General features: G+C 53.4%; 1 protein-coding gene across 1 annotated transcript; it reads right to left on the bottom strand.

Moving 5' to 3' along the window:
* Positions 1-879: 879 nt before the first annotated feature.
* Positions 880-7,495, bottom strand: LOC125153423 (ral guanine nucleotide dissociation stimulator-like). Its single transcript, XM_047836576.1, has 7 exons — positions 7,341-7,495; positions 6,828-6,935; positions 4,578-4,777; positions 3,918-3,977; positions 2,809-2,975; positions 2,120-2,538; positions 880-981 (listed from the first exon to the last, which is right to left on the bottom strand). Exons 1-7 carry the CDS (start codon positions 7,476-7,478, stop codon positions 880-882), a joined length of 1,194 nt encoding a protein of 397 aa, XP_047692532.1. The 5' UTR covers positions 7,479-7,495.
* Between the last annotated feature and the right edge of the window lie 5,692 nt (positions 7,496-13,187).

The raw sequence follows: 13,187 nt of genomic DNA, 5'->3' as shown, positions 1-13,187 counted from the left end.
ACTTCCTGAAAGGCACCTAAAAACATTGGATTTTACATGGTTGTGTCTGATCTGTCTGGAATCCTCTGAGGATGTGTCAGTTGGAATGGCACTTTCTTTGCCGTGAGATCAGGGAGCCCTGCAGTATTCCTGTGTGCCCTGTGGTCGGTCACCAGAGGGTGCTGTGTGGCTGCTCATGACAGGGACACTGCTCCCCAGAGATGGGGCTGGCAGGTGCCGGGCGTCACTGCTGGAGGAGCCTGAAGGGTGGAGGGGCTTGACTCGCTACCAGAAGCCTGACTGAGTCTCCATCCTGCAGTCTCCTTGAGCTCCTGATGTGCTGTGTAAAGGACTCTCTGGCTTGTCGAGGTCCAGGTGGTTCTTGCTGTTGCCACTCAGTCGTCAGGATGAACACCTTCAGGTCCTGGTCTTTAACTCATTGACCTGACCTGCACTTAAGGTGCTTTCCTGAGAGTAAGCGACCCAGCCTGGGAGGAGAGCCAGCAAGCAGACAGCAGTGGACCAGCCTGTATCCTCCACTGGCCTGAAAGCAGGGCCTGGCTGCTCTACTGAGAAGCAGAGCTATGGAACAGGAGGTGCACAGGCAGTTGGAGTTTGTCATGGTAATGGGCCTGGATGGGTGTGTTCCAGGGCATGGGGCAGGTATGCTGTGCAGGAGGTCAGAATGAGGGAATGTGGTTTCTTTCCTGCCCCATGGGTCACTCCTAGGTACCCTGATGGCCTCTGTGCTGGCTTGTCCTCCAGATTCTTCAGGAATCCACTCAGTCCCAGGGGTCCCTGCTTTCCACATAAGACCCCAACGTAATCAAGAGTTTGTAGATATCGGAACCTGGAGGCAGCGCCCGACAAATGCATATAAATTTTTTCCCCAAAGTTGTGCTAGGTGTACACGCCTACAGAGAGGGAGAGTTTCGGTACACATGTACCTTTCTGTACAATGATGAGAGTCAAAATATTGGAATCGGCCCAGTCATTCAGTTTCTGGAGACGCAGAGTAAAGGATGATGTGTGGCCCCTGAGAATGCAGAAGGGGATAGGACTGTGCCTGTCCACCGTGGGGACATCCCATAGTACAAGACCATAGTCCTGGAGGGATGCCCAACCTGTCACACGACTCATGAACACAAACACAGACACCTGGGGCCCTCAAAGCCAAAGGACTGTGAAGATGACATCGTGTCTTCTGGGCCAATATTTCTTGAAAGAATATACATTTTTTTCTGCGTATGTACTTGTTGTTTCCTATTTATTTATTTATTCATATGGAGAGAGCGAGAAGAAGAATCCTGACCAGGGCTTCAAGCTGTCATTGTAGAGCCTGACTTGGGACTTGATCTCAAGTACCTTGAGATCATGACCCGAGCCAAATTCGACTCGGAAACTTGCCCATTGAGCCACCTTGGTGCCTGTCCTCATTATTAAATCTTCATTTTACTGAATACATGTCACCTGTAGGAAACCCTTCAGAACTTTATACTTTAGTGCCTAATAGATTAGCATAAATGGAATATTGACGGTTTCATTTGGGTGTTTTTATAATATGCACGTTAGACCAATATCACCATGGCCAGTCGAGGAAAATGAAAGATTTTCAAGGTATTCGCTCTGGTCCAGACATTTCTCTTCTGGCTTCTGCTCTTGTGTCAAACCTCAGAGGGTCCTCATGCCAGATAATGAAGATATTTCAAGTGGGGGCTGCACCTAATCTTTGTTCTTTGAGGACTATTCCTCTAGTGGATTCCTTGAGTGGAATATTCCACTACAATATTAGTGCCATTGAATATTTAAGCAATTATTAATCAGTCTCCTGTCATGTAGCCAGACACAACAGGCCATGTTGTGTGTTTGCACACACATGGAAATCCCAGAGGAGCTAAAGCAGCAGAAACCGAGATCGCTGGTTGCAGAGACTGGGGTGAGGGAATGAGCCGTGGGTGATTAGTAGTCCACGTGTCTCTGTGATGGAAATGTTCTAGGAGTACATAGTGGTCACGGGTGTAAAATCCTGCGAATGTACGTACTGACACTTGAATTGTAATTTCAAAGGATCAGAGTAAATTGTTTGGAACTTAGTTTATCTTTTATTTATAAAACACAAATATATAAGGACAGTAAATACCGCTATAACAACTACAGAAATGATAAAGAACACAATGACAAGGTCAGGGAATTCATCCTGTGGGGCTGCAGCCGACATGAGCCGCTGTTGGGGAGCTGAGGCTGGTTGCTCAGCTGCAGCAGGTGGTTGCTCCAGCCGTTCCGTGACCCCGCCGGCTGGGGCTGGGGGCTGCTCATGCTCTGGGGCCACCAAAGGGGCAGGTGGCTCTTCCAGCTCCTGACTGTCAGCCAGAGCTGGGAGTACCTCCTGCCCTGGTGGGGACGCTGCAGTGAGGGTCTCCGATTCTCGTACCCGCTGAGCTCCAGGAGAACTGGTGGCTTCAGGCAGCCTGGGCCGCGAGGCTGCAGTGGGCACCCCAGAGATAGCGGGGGCTCGCTCCCGAGGCACGTCTGGACGGGGCTCTAGAGCTGCTGCCAAAGCTTCAAGAATAGAAAGTGTCATCACCGTGAGTGCCATTCCATGGCAGGAAACCTCTCCCGCAGACATTGTCATCTGAGTCAAAGAACCCACCAGGAGGAAATCTCCCAGACGGCAGGCTAATGGAACAGTGATCTGAGCCTAGTCCCTACGCCTGGCCCACCTACAGTCTGAGGAAACATGTTCTCTGTGGCATACCCCGTCCCGGCCACACGCCCACATCTCCCACCCAGAGTCCTCCTCGCCCAGAGGCTCTGGCTCATTGGGCTCACGGTGTTTCCGCCATGAGTAGAGAAGGCGGGCGCGGCGCTGCAGCTCGGAGCCCGGCATGTGGGCCCTTACATACGCCCGCAGCAGCTTCAAGCTGGTGAAGTCTGGAGGCCGGAAAAATTCCTCGGGGTAGTGATCCAGCCAGGTGCCCAGGATGGAGGAGATGGCCCTGGGGATACAAAAGTAGCCAGAACAATCACCATGGGGTGTTCCTCCCGCTGATGTCTCAGGACAGGCCTGTGGGACCTGGCCTCTATGCCTCCTGCTCCTGGACGCCCAGAGGGTGCTTCTGTACGTTGTCCACCTGTGATTTGGCAGTCCCGCCGACGAGAGACCTGGTCACTGAAGAGGGACCGTCAAGATTCTGTTTGACGGGAACCCCTTAACCAATGATGTGGTGGTCTCTGTCCTTCTTGGGGAAGCCAGCCAGACTCCTCGCTGTGTCCCGCTGCCTACCTCCCACTGGAATTCAAGTCCGTGCGTGAGTGGAGGGGTGGTGTCGGGGTGAGTCAGTGCCTTCACTGCATACCCTAGCGCTCCACGAAAATCTGCGCAAATACGGGACAAGAGGACTCTGTCTCTTACCTGGGCTTGCTGGGACCCTCCTGGTGCCTTCAACGTGACGACCTGTGCCTCTGTGCTGCCTCATGCACTCAGTGCACATGTGGGTGTCGTCCCACTGACACCGTTCTCCCATCGTGTGGGTGATATGTGCTCCTTGAGCCCTCACTGTGTCTCCTGTACCCTTGCTAAGCACGCACCGTGGATGTTCCCCAAGGTGGTGAGCGTGATGCTCCCCAAAACCGTTATGCTGGGTCCCCTGATGGGGGTCTAGGCAAGGCTGTGAGTGGGAAGGGATGTGGTTGGACTCTCTAAGGGGCTGACGCGGTCCTCTGGCGCCCTCTGCTGCCTCCTTGTGCCCACAGCCCTACCTCTACCAGACAGGACAGAACCCCTTTCCTTGCTTCCAGGGAGAAGCCCTCAGATCTTTGCCCTCTCACAGGACTCTCAGACGTGTGGGATGCTGGGTCCTGCAGCCCCTCCCACGCACAGTCTCAGCACTGCCCTCTTGGAGAAGGAAGGCCCTCCAGCCTGAGCTCAGCCTACTCACAGTTTCTCCTGCTCCCGGGGTCCGCCATCCTCCTCAGCCTCTGAATGGAAGCATCCGTATCTGGAGGAGGCCAGAAGGACATCATATGAGCTGTCCTGTGGATGCTACGTCTTGTCCTATCCAGAGTCCCTGGCTGCTGACTAGAATGGAGCTCTGGAGGGGAGGGTACTGTCCGTTCTGCGCATTGGATCCCAGTCAGCTCCTACAGAAGTGCCTGCACCTAGTGGGGCTTCCTGCGTGTTTGAAGAATGATAGGGCCCCAGTCAGCTCCATCACACATATTGGTGTGGGTCTGGGCGTGCTGCTCATCCTGGGCATCCTTGACTGGTTTGAGCCAGGACTCAGACACACAGATAGAGCCTCCAATCTCCTTTTCCAATGGGAAAACAGCCCAAGTCAACACCTGGCGACAGTGAGGGATGAGGCAGAAAGTTGATCATGGGCAAGAGGACAAAGATGACCCAGCAGAGACGCAGCCCTGCCAGCAGAGCTTTCCACAGGCCAGGGTGACTTTCCCTGCTGTGCCCCCACTGAGGACCTGGAGTGTTTCCACCCGGATCAGAGGAACAATGTGAGACGCCAGGACGTGTGGTGACTTTCCTGAGACTCCTAGCTTTCAGGGGCTGAATCGCCCTGGGCTGTGAAGGGCAGGGTGCTCACCTCATAAACAGTATTTCCAGGACCTGCTGGGTGGTAGCAAAAGTTTTGTATGTTCTCAAGAATGTGAAGAGGTAGGAGGGGTCTCTACCCAGGAAAGCAGGTACCAGGTGCTCCACTCGCTGTTCCAGTAGCATCCAGCCTCCTTCGATGGTCCCTTCCTCACGGTTCTCATTGTCGGGCATGGGTGAGATGTTCATACCCTGAGGTAGAACACAGGAGGGACACAGAGTCAGACACAGCACCATGGACATCAGGAGGCTTGGGGTCCAGAATGCAGACCAAACCCCCAAGCCGTCAGTGACTTGTGGCAAGAGTGAGACCTGGGTGCCCAGACTCTGAAGAAGGATGTTGGTAATCACACGAGAATTTGAGTTGGGAAATGGCTGAACACGTTAGGATCTCCGATCTGACATCCCCACAGGCGAGGGAATTAAAAGCAAGAATGACCTATTGGGACCTCATGAAGATAAAAAGCTTCTGCACAGCAAAGGAAACAACCAACAAAACTCAAAGGCAACCAATGGATTGGGAAAAGATATTTGCAAATGACCTATCGGACAAAGGGCTAGTATCCAAAATGTATAAAGAGCTCACCAAACTCCACACCTGAGAAACAAAGAATCCACTGAAGAAGTGGGCAGAGAACATGAGTAGATACTTCTCTAAGGAAGACATCCGGATGGCCAACAGGCACATGAAAAGATGCTCAACGTCGCTCCCCATCAGGGAAATACAAATCAAAACCACACTCAGCTATCACGTCACGCCAGTTAGAGTGGCCAAAATGAACAAATCAGGAGACTATAGATGCTGGAGAGGATGTGGACTAACAGGAACCCTCTTGCACTGTTGGTGGGAATGCAAACTGGTGCAGCCGCTCTGGAAAACAGTGTGGAGGTTCCAAACAATTAAAAATAGACCTTCCCTATGACCCAGCAGTAGCACTGCTAGGAATTTACCCAAGGGATACAGGAGTGCTGATGCAGAGGGGCACTTGTACCCCAATGTTTATAGCAGCACTCTCCACAATAGCCAAATTATGGAAAGAGCCTAAATGTCCATCACCTGATAAGTGGATAAAGAAATTGTGGCTTATATACACAATGGAGTACTCCGTGGCAATGAGAAAGAATGAAATATGGCCCTTTGTAGCAACGTGGATGGAACTGGAGAGTGTTCTGCTAAGTGAAATACGCCATACAAGGAAAGACAGATACCATAGGTGTCCACTCTTTTGTGGATCCTGAGAAACTTAACAGGAACACATGGAGGAGGGGAAGAAAAAACAACAGCTTAGAGTGGGAGAGAGCCAAAGCATAAGAGACTCCTAAAAACTGAGAACAAACTGAGAGCTGATGGGGGTGGGAGGGAGGGGAGCGTGGGTGATGGGTACTGAGGAGGGCATGTGTTGGGATGAGCACTGGGTGTTGTATGGAAACCAATTTGGCAATAAATTTCCTATATATTTTTTTAAAAAAACCACCAAGGAAAAAGAATCTCAGGTCAGATTGTTAGATGAGTATGCACGGCACCTCCCCACATGAACAGCAGTGTCCCTGTGATTTCTAACAGCACAGTCCATTCTGGGGATCTGAAGAGAGGGACAGTACCTGGCAGAGGTTGGATCAGGATAATAGGACATGTAGGATGTTCAGTGCAGCACTGTGACATGGCAAGAGAAGGGAATCCTGTCACAGTCCCACATTTGTGAAGGGTTGAACGGGTGAGGTGAGTGGTCACATTTCCAGAATGTTGTCTAGGTGGTAAGGCCCTTGCTCCTGATTAGGAGGGGCCCCAGGGGCGTGTTGCTTGGCCACCAAAGTGCAGAGCATTAGACATAATGCAATGAGCCCCATGTCCTTTGGGTAAAAATCTCCCTGCTCCTCACGAACGTGTGTCAGACGTGGAGAAGGTGTGGAAGGATGGTCGGGCGACCCGGGACCCCTGGGAACGTTCGTCGGGGAAACGTGTACAACAATGCCAATACATTCTAGACAGAATGGGACGTGAAATGGTCTCACGCCTCTTTTCTGATCTTCCTGCAAATAAGTGGAGAGTGACGTTGCGTCTGGCCGTGGCAGGGGCTGGGCCCTGCTGGCATGTTTGGGGAGCAGATGGGGTTCCAGGTTCATCTGGGACCAGGAGTCTCCGAGAGCTACCAGGGGAGCAGCAGTGTGTTTTCTGGGCCCTGGGATTCTTTGCATTGGCTCTGGGCCCTTGGTGTTGGGTTTCCCTGGTACCTGCACTCACCCTGAGCCAGCGGGGCTTCGTCCTGATGGCATGGGGCTTCCTTCTTTCCTTCAGGGAAGTAGAGCAGGGGCTCTCATTCAGCTTGTCCTCCATCTGTGGCATGTGGCTCTGTAAAGACAGTGCCCAGCAGGCAGGCAGGAGTCCTCAAAGCCGTGTCTGCTTGCTTTCACTTGTCCTCAGACCCATAAGAATTCATTCCAGATATGACACCACAGTGTGCACTCACCTCCCCCACGGAGGAGAAGCAAGGTGGCGTGAGGGCCTTGGATTCAACCTGTTACAGGTTAGAGGCACCTCAGAGACCCCTTTTCCCTCCTTCCAGCATGACATGTGCATGGCCATGATGGGTCCACCAGGTGGTCCACTGCCATCGAACCTGCTCCGGTCCCGGGGAGGACCGGCCCCCATGTCCCCCTTTCCCCGAAACTGAACATGAGGGGATGGGGGTGCCCAGGGAAGGTTAAGAGCTATGAGCTGACCTGACCTGGCCTGCTCCAGGCTGCTCTGTGTTACCTTATGTGACCTCCTGGAAAACATCCTGAGGCATTGCCAGCGTGGGTTAAGGAAACCTCTCCAACATCTGAGTAATCCTGCGCACTGGGGTTTCTGGCATCCAGAGCCCCGGTACCTGGGAAAACAACAAGAGAACATCCTCAAGTCTCTGTGTCTGTAGGCAAGTGAGCCTGGTATGGGACCTTCCTAGAACATGGGTGCCAGGTTACAGGAGTTCCAAGCTTTCCTGGGGCCTATTGTGAGCAAAGTGATGTCACGGCCTAGGATCCGCCTCCTGAGTCCCCCTCTGGGATAACACCTTTGCAAATAGTCCTCTCTTTGCTGACTGCTCACTCCCATTCTCCATGAAATGTCCCATCGGTACACAGTTCCACCAATGCACCCCTCTCCACAGTCCCCTGAGAAGCTCTGGGGGCAGCCAGCGTCCCAGCTGTGAGACCTATCTGGGTTGAGACAGAACTCTTCTTTCTTACCTCTTTCTGGTCCCAGATTCGCGACTGTGCTTCTCAGGGATGGTCCGTGTCTTTTCCGCCCAATGGAGATCATTCTAGCATGTCCTCAGGATGTCCTCAGGATGTCCTCAGGCATATGTGGGATGATACCTGTGAAATTGGAGCAGTGGTGTCACCTGTTGGAAGTTTATCCAACCACATTGACTTCAACGTCTCACCTCCTCTGATTCTGCTGCTCCTCTGATCCCAGCCCACAGTCCTTCCAGGTGTGCGTACGTGCGTGAGTGTGAGTGTGTGTATGTGTGTTTACCAGTGCTCGTTTTCTGGGGTCCCAGAAGGTCACATCCCCACCTAGGGAAGGATGGCCAAACATTTCCTAGGAGCTTAGGTTCTCTACTTTCTAAAGCAATCCCTACAGGAGGGATTGGAGTTGGGGCCTAGTAGGACAGAAGTCTCTTTTACGTAGACTTTGTCAGTAGTGTGCCACGAGCCATTCCCTGCCTTTCCACTGGGTACATACAATGGGGACAGGGTGGCACTCAGTGGGTTGCCCTGGCCTGGGGGTCCTCCTCAGGGAAGAACGTGCTGGGATGTCTTCTGTGACGCTCCTCTTCAGCCTCACCCCCACGCCACCTCCATGTCTGCACCCAGTGACAGTAACACACCCTTTTCCAGACCCCCTTCGAAATCCTGGGTCAAATCCAGGACCCCATTTTGAGGACATGAAGTTGGGGTCATGCCTGGTTCTGACTTTCTACCCGTCTGTGATTTTGGGCAAGGCACTGACCCTAGCAGGGTCTTCACTTTCTCCTCCCCTCAGTGGCTCCCTGGGATGCCCCCATCCTGTCAACACATCCTTGTGGCATTTCCTTCCTGGAGTGTGGTATGGACGTAGTGTTTGATTTCTGTTGCAAAGAAGATGGCACCGTGGCCCCAGACCAAACAAGTTTAGGTGATAAAATTTGTATGGTATGGCCACATGCTCACTCTCACTCTCTGTGTTGTCTCTCAACTCCTCACAGTGGGGACCAACCCCCGTGTTGAGTCGTGACACGGACAGGTACACACAGCCTAGCCCTGAGAGACAACAACAGACAGGGAAGAACTAAGGCACTCGATGTGGACTGAATCCTGCCACCACCCTGAAGTGGGTTCAGGGGTTGAGTGAAGCAGATTCTGTCTGAGCGATGACAGCAGCCCCAACCTCCTGAGAGGCTCTGGCAGGAGCCCTCAGCTGAGCCCTGCTGAATTCCTGGTCCCCTGGGCCTGTGAGGTGGGAAGTTTATGGGGAAGCCACTAAGGGTGGGGGAATATTGTCCCACGGCACTAGAGCAGAGTAGTGACAACGTCCTCCTGCCCCAGGCCCTGGCCCTCCTCACCCTCCCTCCCTGCTGTCCTCCACAGCTCTTTCCGGTCTCCCTGGTCTCCTTTCACACGTCCCCTCTGAAACAATGATCTCTGCCTCCGCGTGTCTGCTCCACTGTGCCTTCTGCCGGGATACATTCCCTCGGACTTGAGCAGGGCTGACTCGTCTTGCACTGCGGCAAGAAATATTAACGTTTCCTCAGCACAGCCTTGTCAGACCCTCCCCTGGTGGAGCTCAGGACCCACTTGTTGCACCTTGAATTTTTCTATGGAGTCCTTGCTCATGTCATTCCCATTTTTGTTTCATGTTCTTTCCATCTTCCTGGCTAGTCCTTGAACTCCTAGAGGGAAGACGTGGCTGCCTTACCAGCACTGGCACTATGTGAATGCTCAGATGCTCATTCCCGGGGGCTGACTGAGGAGGTAAAGGGATCCCACCCACCAATTAGCAGCTCAGTCATTGTAGTCTAATTTACCTGGGTCATTTTCCAATACTTATTTTATCGTATATCTGTTGAGTCCACTCTAGTCGTAATTTGGGGCGTGAAATCACACTCCAAGATCAAGAGTCTCATGCCCTACTGACTGAAACAGCCAATTTTCATGAAACTAGTCTGATGTCTAAGTTACCTTGCGGGTTAACATTTCGTACGTGTATTAGGTTATGCTGAATTACCAGAGAACGCGCCACATTTCAAAAAGCATGTCCCCATAGATTTCCTCACATGACAGAGCTGGGTGTGTGTTTAGATTGGAGACTAAAGTCCTTCATGTGGTCACTGAGGACCCCAGAGTTCCTCCATTTTGTCCCTTCTCCCTCCCGAGGATATCAGGGACTTGCACAACCAGCAGCACAAGGGGCGATCAAGGGGAAAGAGAACAAGGAAATGCACCTGGGAGCATGTTATCAGCCTGGTCTAGAGTGCCTAAAATATCCACCTTTTCACTCATTCCTTGCTTTCAAGGCAAGGATTTTTAAGTAGTGATCTGTGAGAACCTATGTCCCACAAACCATGGAAAATGCATCCCTAGATATGCACCACAAAACATACGAAGGTAATTCCTGAGCTGAAGGAAAATATTCTCCCTCCGGGACACATTGTATGAAGGAAAAAAGAAGAGTAAACATCTATGTGTGTGTTTGTGTGCCATCTCTACGTATTAATGAATGTGACGTTTTATCGCTATCCCTGAATATCTTTAAGAAGTGAAGGATCATTAACTTTTAAATAGAAGAATTAGGAAAACAATAAGTAAAAAATTGTGATTAGTGAGCTTACAGACATATAGTATTAAGATATATGAGAGTATCGGGGCGCCAGGGTGGCTCAGTGGGTTGAGTGTCCGCCGCCTTGTCAGATCATGATCTCACGGTTCGTGGGTTCGAGCCCCGCATCGGGCTCTGTGCTGACAGGCTGTTTCCGATTCTGTGTCTCCCTCTGTCTCTGCCCCTCCCCCGCTCACGCTTTGTCTCCCTCTCTCTCAAAAAGAACCATTCAAAAACATTTAAAGAAATTCCATTAAGATCTAGGCCAGTAGGAAGTAAACGACTTGTGGTTGAGAAGTCAATGAAGGGCCTCCTACGATGGATTGTTTTCAAGTACGAAAACGCTCATCAACCACATGACTGCAAGTATAGTGTGAATATTGAAACTGCAGCCCAGTTCGCCAGTTAAATGGAAAGAATTCCATATATCTGTGTTCAGTTACACTTCGCCATCCAGAGCAGGGTCTGGTACACCTTGCACGTTCAGTCGATGCTTGCTGCACAATCGCATGGGTGATGGCCTGTCTCTCTCACCAAAAGAAACGCTGAAACGCAATGAAACCCAAGAAAAGAAAAATGGCACGGAGGAGTTGGGATCTGAGGCACACTGTGAAGAAAACATGGGGGTTGGCAGGTAGTGGAGGTGGACAGGCGGTTCCACAGAGTTGAAGGACATGCCACAGTCAGCGGTGGCAGGGTGGACTTGAGGGTGGGACCGCTGGTGGTGCAGTCCAGGTAGGGCCATGGGAAGGGCATGCAGAGCTGAAAAGCACCGGCCTTTCAAGGAGAAGGGAGTTGGAAGGAGTCTCGAGTGCCCAGTGTGTCTCCCTGTCCCTTAGGGCTGCCCTTGCAGTCATGGGTCACGAGCGAGGAGGGTGCACAGCTGCAGATAGATGTCCACGGTTGGCGGCAACGTGAGGCAGAGTGAAGAACAAACACAGAGGCCTAGGATGCAAGAGGGAGCACTGGGTTCACGTTGAGCCACCTCCCTGGGAAACCTGCTTTGCAGAAGCCTCCTGGGTTTCTTGAGGGGAGAAAGGGAGTTGTCCACTTTGGAGGAGACACCTGCCAGTCCCTGTCCCACTGGCCTGGTCTCTGGAGCCCTCTGCCTGGCTCCTGGGTGTCAGGCTGGCGGGTAGGCGGTCAGAGCATCTGGTGGGCCCAGCGAGGTGCAGTGGTGCAGACCCTGTCGCCCAGGAGCTGTGCCCCCTGAGGGGGGGCGGGGGTGGGGGGATGGGGGCATGGGGCGGCCTGGATCGCGGGACCAAGCAGGTGTGCGGGAGGGCACGCACAAGTGTGCGCATGCGCTTGGGCCAGGGGCGGAGCCCGTTGAGGGGCACAGGTGAGGCTGTAGTGGTGTTCTGTATCCTGGCTCCCAGCCTGTCTGCCGCCCCAGGCCCCCAAGTGTCTGGGCCAGTCAGGTGCTGATGCCCCCCACCCCGCCTACCCCGACCGGGGACATGCTGCTGCCTATGGCCTGTGACCCGGTAACCTTGGCGGTTGCCCTAGGGGTAGCCCTAGCGCTAACGGTAGCGCTCGCGCCCCCCACGCGGTTAAGACTGGGAGCCATGAGCCTCCAGCCTAGGAGGGTGGTGTCCCTGCTGCTCCTGCTGCTTCTGGACCAGAGGCCAGGGCTTGCGACACGCTCCCGGGACGCCTCGGTTTTGGTTGCTCTGCTGGAGTGCCAGCCCTTGCAGGGGCAGAGCGCCATGCGATGCCCCCCCCCGGCGCCCCCGAAGGACCATCTGGGAGAAGCCTAAAGGTGCAGCAGCTGAGACCCACAGCCTCCCTCCAGTACCTGCCTCAGTCGCGGTGCTGCCAAGGTAGAGATCCTAGTGACAAGGTCCCATGTGGCCTTCCACCCTGCCCCTCTCTGTCTTCCCCTTCCATGACCACCCCCCCCCCCCTCAGTCGTGCTCCGGGTCTTCTTGGGCTCCTTTGCGGCTGCAGTCTGGAGGACTCAGAGTGAGCTTTCTGGGTTGGACCCGGGTTCCCTGGAGGAGGAGGCCCCAGATCCATTAGGGGGTTAGGCTCCGGTGGTGGGGCATGGCTCAGGTCGGGGGTGGGGGGGGGGGGCGACCTGAGTGCCATGGAGGTCTGACTGCGTTGGTGGTTGGAGGGTGGGGGTGGGAAGGAACGAACTAAAGAACGAACAAACGAAGGAAGGAAAGCGTGGACCTGCGGTTGTGGGAAAATATCAAGGCAGGGCCAGGGAAGTCGCAGCCATGAGCAGGAGGAAACATTCCTGCCTGTGAAAATGAAGCACAAGGGACCTGAGATTCCAGAGAAACATTCCAGGGAGAGTCAGGGTGGTGGGCCTGAGTTGCTGGAGGCCAGCAGGGGACGGTGTTGAAGGGATTGAGAGTGGAAGCAGCAGGTGAACACAGGCCTCCTGCCTCCCCCCTGCACACCTGCTCTCCTGCCCTGCCCGGCCTCGCCGTGCCCCGCCCCTCGTGGCAGAGTTGCACCCTCTGATGGGGAGGGGGAGATCTCACCCCACTTGTGGCTAAAGGGGATCCTCTATCGTGGGAGTCAATGGGACTACAGGCTAGGGGTCTGGATTAGGGCAAGTGCAACTCCCTGTTGAGCTCTTCATTTCTGAAGGCAATTTGCATTCAATCAATGAACTCGTAGCCAGTGAGCCAGGAAGAAGTGGCGCTTCTGTGTTTTAGAGGGTGGTGCAGACTCTTTCCTTCATGGACGTGTGTGCTGAAGAGAACTGGGTGTTGTGGATGGAATTCAAAGTCATCTTTTTGGGACATG

Source organism: Prionailurus viverrinus, chromosome A2 (genome assembly GCF_022837055.1).
Source record: "Prionailurus viverrinus isolate Anna chromosome A2, UM_Priviv_1.0, whole genome shotgun sequence".
NCBI lineage: Eukaryota > Metazoa > Chordata > Mammalia > Carnivora > Felidae > Prionailurus > Prionailurus viverrinus.
This window is presented reverse-complemented; position numbering and strand designations above follow the sequence as displayed.